This window comes from Arachis duranensis, chromosome 2 (assembly GCF_000817695.3).
Source record: "Arachis duranensis cultivar V14167 chromosome 2, aradu.V14167.gnm2.J7QH, whole genome shotgun sequence".
NCBI lineage: Eukaryota > Viridiplantae > Streptophyta > Magnoliopsida > Fabales > Fabaceae > Arachis > Arachis duranensis.
The window spans coordinates 11,396,774-11,401,957 of NC_029773.3; the positions used below are offsets into that span (position 1 = coordinate 11,396,774).

At 29.1% G+C, this 5,184-nt stretch overlaps 1 protein-coding gene across 1 annotated transcript; it reads left to right on the plus strand.

Moving 5' to 3' along the window:
- The first annotated feature begins 3,528 nt into the window (after positions 1-3,528).
- On the plus strand, positions 3,529-5,184 carry LOC127743842 (uncharacterized). The gene is made up of 2 exons (XM_052256017.1): positions 3,529-4,359; positions 4,713-5,184. The coding sequence occupies exons 1-2, from the start codon at positions 3,615-3,617 to the stop codon at positions 4,745-4,747; spliced, it is 780 nt and encodes a 259-aa protein (XP_052111977.1). The 5' UTR covers positions 3,529-3,614; the 3' UTR covers positions 4,748-5,184.

Below are 5,184 nucleotides of genomic sequence, written 5' to 3' on the forward strand. Positions count from 1 at the left end.
GTTAAAAATAATTTAATAATTATACTGGTTAAATAATAACAAAAAATACTAATAATTATTGACCCCTATAATTTCTCATATATATAGATACACTAATAAGTAATAAGAAATATATAAAGAAAATTTAACAAATTTAAAAATACAAAATAACTAAAACAACGTAATAAGAGAATATAGTTTAAATATATTACTTTAAAAAAAGATAGCACTTAATTTTAAATTATAATTTAAAACAATAAAATAATAATAAACTAACAAGACAAATAAAGAAAATAAAGTAGAAAGAAAAAATAATTGAGAGCAAAATATATATATATATATATATATATATATAAATAAATGGTTAAATTAGTCTTTAAAAAATTATTCATTCTCTAAATTAGTTCTCAAAATATTTTTTTAATTAAATTCGTTCTTTGAAAATTTTAATTAGTCATGTTAGTCTTTCTATTAATTTTTTATTGATGATATTAAAATGTGCTAATGTGACACGTTAAATGACATCCCAACACATACCTATAAATCTTAATTGACTATTAATATAATAAATTTATGAAATTATATCATATTAAAATCTAATTGAGGAGAAAATTTGAGCTATTAGAATCCCTCAATTTGAGATTGATTTGATTTAGTTTCATAAACTAATTATGTTAATAGTCAACTAGAACTATCAGGTGTATGTTTTGATGTTACTTAACATACAACATCAATAAAATTTGACATCGTTTGCAATGGAAGTGACTGAGAGACTAATATAATTAATTTAAAATTTTTAAATGACGAATTTGATTAAAAAAATCTTTTGGAGACTAATTTAAAAAACGAGTAATTTTTAAGAACTAATTTGACTATTTACTCATATTATTTTTGTAATAAAATAAAATTAATACAAATTAAATAAATTAATAAAAAAAAATTTAAAATATTTTATAAATACAGATTGAATAAAATGTTTTTGTATATTGTATAAATATCTACTCTAATTATACTTAATTTTCTTTCTATTAACAAATTGTTTAATTTTATTGGTATTAGTTTTTTAACATATTCAATTACTGCTCTATACTAATATTAATATGTAAAATAATTGTTTTTAAATTTACGTAAAAATAAAATATTTTCAAATATTCTATATTGCAAATGGGAATGCTGAGCCGTTATATCACCGGCTTTCTTATATAAATAAACATATAAAAAACTTTATTTTCAGGAATGGATTGAAATATTATCTGAAATACGCATGGCTAACTCAAGGGCGTCGCCCACAAAATGGAGTTGCCCATCAACTCACCCCTGGTGTCCGCGAAATAGAGAGGACAGCTGCAGGCTCCAATTCACCTGTAGCGGACACGAAATGGGGGGCAGCCATTTAGTGGCTGCCATCTACGAAATGGGAAAACCAGGGGCGGCGGATACGAATTGATGCACTTCTTGTGTGCTGCCTACGAATTGGGACTATAATTTGCCTATACAGTGTGTGTTTGGATTAAAGTTTATAAACGGGAGTTTTGCATAAAATTGATTTTGTAAATTTGATTTTGATAAAAAGTAAGTTAGTGTTAAAGTGATTTATGTTTGGTAATTTTTGTATCAAAATGGATTATAGTAAAATAAATGTTATTTGACTTATACCATTCAAAATCACTTTTAGATAAAAAATTACTAAAATAGACATCAACTTAAATAATTTTTTATATTATCCTATCATTTTAATTAATTTAGATATTTCAATAGATCTTATTAGTTAATTTTATAATAAAATTAATATTTACTTACTAAAATAAAAATAACATATAAAAATAGACAAAATATATTTTTAAATAAAAATAAAAAATATAAATTTTAGATATATATATATTTATTTATATATGTTAAAGAATATTTAATCAAATATGTTACATTTTTTAAGTATTAACGTAAAAATATTATTTTAGTATTTTTTTACATCGTACTCTTATTCTAGTACTCTTAGTAATCTTATTCTTAATATTAATTTGAAATTCAACTTGGAATCCAACGTTTATGATTTTATTATTATCTATGATTAATTTTTTATTCAATTTATCTTTTTTAATAGAATCATAATTTATATTACAAAAAATTATACTAAAACATAGTATACGAGAATTACAATTATAAAAGAGAGTACTAAAAACAATAAAAAAACTTAAATATTTACGTTTTAGTGATGGAAACAAATCTGAAAATTCTTAATAATCTTTTTATATAGTATATTTTTAGTACTTTTAGTATTCTTTTTTTGTATACTATAAATTTTTACTATTATTATTATTTACGGTTAATTTTTTGTTTAATTTACTTTACCTAATAGAATCAATAAATCATATTATAAAAAGATAATAACAAACATAATACACAAAAATCACAATTATAAAAGTGTATAATCTTGAACAAACAATTGAAAAAAATCAAAATAATAAATAATAGAAAAATAGAGCTCATATAAATAGAAATAACAAGAATTCTATAAATAATACAATAACATACATAAAGGATAAAGTTGGTAACAGATAAATAAATGATTAGTATCCAGGGCTAAAAGTCCGTTAAGAAAACGCAGAAGTTACAAATAGTTGCTTATTGTAAACGTAGTTTTGGTAGGATTTTTGCGTTCATGAAAAAAAAATTTGCTAAACCAAAAATTGAAGCTTCCAAGAAGTCTAAACGTGCTTCTTCCCTCCAACGGGTTTTCTAAACACACCCATAAACGCTTCTGGATCTGTTAGAGATGATATTAAGCTGGTATCTAATGGCTTACAAAAGCAAGCAAGCTGTAACTGATTATAGCTGAATAACCATAGTTAATTTATTTACCATATTGAGTTAGGTTTTAGTAAAGTTAATTTTCTAATAAATAGTGGATAACAATATGTACTCCCCTAGTACTCAGTCGTTGGTTTTCAATTTTAGGTTTTGTATTTGTTCATATGACAAATCTACTGAGTCTTCTTCTTCCACCCCAATATTATTTTCTTCACCAAAATCAGATCTAGACCACGATTTCTTCATGGTGCGGTGAGCGTGGAAGATCGTGAAAGAGGTGAAGTTTTGGCCACAAATACAGTATTGAGTTAGCATCAATGGCTGACACTCCTTCCAACCTAATGTCTGGGGTAAATCACGGGTCACATGAGAACCAGGAGCTTCGAAATCTAGCTCGCATTCTAAGCCAACTCTCGAGTTTGCAGCCAGAGAGCGCGAAATCGAGTACCAATTTTCTTGCAGATCCAGCAAGTGTTTACTTCCTACATCCAGGTGAGAATCCTGGAGTTTCTATTGTCCCAATTGTTCTGAATGCTAAGAACTACAATTCCTGATCAAGAGCTATGAAATTAGCGCTGAAATCAAAGAATAAGATAGGTTTTGTTGATGGAACCATTGTGAAACCAGATAAAAATGATCCTGCATATGTAGCATGGGATAAATGTAATACTTATGTTGTTTCTTGGTTAAATCTATCATTGAGTGCTGAGATTGCACAGAGTATTGTTTGGAATGAAACTGCTGTAGATTTATGGCTTGATTTGAAGCACAGGTATTATCATGGAGACAGATACTAGGTTGCTGAATTAGAAGAAGAGTTGTATGCTATGAAACAAGGGAATCTAAGCATAACAAATTATTTCACCAAGTTGAAGGCTATTTGGGAAGACATTGACGGTTTCAAACCAGTTCCACAATGCAAGGAATGCTCTGAAAAATGTGACTGTGGCTTAGGAACTATGAGAGATTATCGAGATGAAACTTATGCAGTGAGATTTTTAAGAGGATTGAATAAGCAGTATGGGACTGTGAGATCCCAAATCATGCTGATGAAGCCTCTTCCAGACATCAATGAAATTTTTTCTCTACTTATTCAGCAAGAGAGACAGTTTAATGGATCAGATTTGGAGACTCAAAACTTTACAGCTTTGGCCAATTCAATTCATAATTTCAACAATAATTCAAGCAGTGTTTCCAGAGGAAGAGGACGAGGAATCCGTGGAGGTAGAGGTGGAAGAGGAGGAAGAAATTCAGCACCTAAGACCTGTTCTTATTGTCACAAGGCAGGGCATCTTGTGGATACTTGTTACCACAAACATGGATTTCCACCTCATCTACAGAGGCAGAAATGGCCACGAGAGACTAGCAATGGAGCTATGGCCAATAATATTGTTGCTGGAATTGAAGGGAGCAGTACCAACAATGTCAAGCAGGACAAGGAAGCTGATGGTCAATCCCAATTCAATCAGAGTTTGAGAGATGCACTGCTTACCTTTCTTCGGCAGGAGTGTGCACAGTCTTCTCAAGGAACAAGTGTGAGAGATGTCGATCAATCAAATGCAGGAAATGGAGGTATACCTTTAGAGACTTATACACTTTGCATGAGCTCTCATATTGCACGATTATTGTCAGTAAAAACTTTTTTTTCAAATTCTTGGGTGCTTGATACAGGAGCTACTGATCATGTATCACGCTCATTGCATTTTTTTACAAATTTTAGACATATTAGGCCGATTCTGGTAAAATTACCAGATGGAACACACACAACTGCAACTATAAGTGGAACTGTGATATTTTCAGCTACATTCTATCTCACGGATGTGCTGTACATACCAAGTTTCAATTTCAATCTTTTATCTATTTCCAAACTTACAAAAGGCTTGAATTGTGAATGTGTTTTTACTAACAAACTTTGTGAGATACAGAATCGGACCTCTTTGAAGATGATTGGCACAGCTAGAGCAAAGCATGGATTATACATGATGAATTTTCCCGCATTAGAGTTAGCACACAGGGACAACATGGAAAATACAACATACAATAGGAGTACTAGGATTCTAGATCCGCAAAATCATAGTGACAAGATTTTACTTTCTTCTAATCTTAGGACAGCAAATTCGGTTACACAAACTTCATGTTTTTCTGTTGAGAATTTATGGCATTTTAGATTGGGTCATGTACCACAAAACAAATTTGATATTATCAAACAAATATATCCTTGTGTGCAATTTCCTATATCTACTTGCTCTAAACCATGTGATTTTTGCCATTATGCCAAGCAAAAACGGTTACCATATACCCTTAGTGAAACAACAAGTTTAAACAGTTTTGATTTAATACATATTGATATCTGGGGGCCAATGTCACTTATTTCTCTACAAGGTTATAAATATTTTT

Coding starts and splice junctions, on each gene's coding strand:
- LOC127743842 (XM_052256017.1), top strand. CDS start 3,615: ATGAAACAAGGGAATCTAAGCATAACAAATTATTTCACCAAGTTGAAG. Junction 4,360..4,712: donor ATCAAATGCAGGAAATGGAG/GTATACCTTTAG, acceptor TGTGAGATACAG/AATCGGACCTCTTTGAAGAT.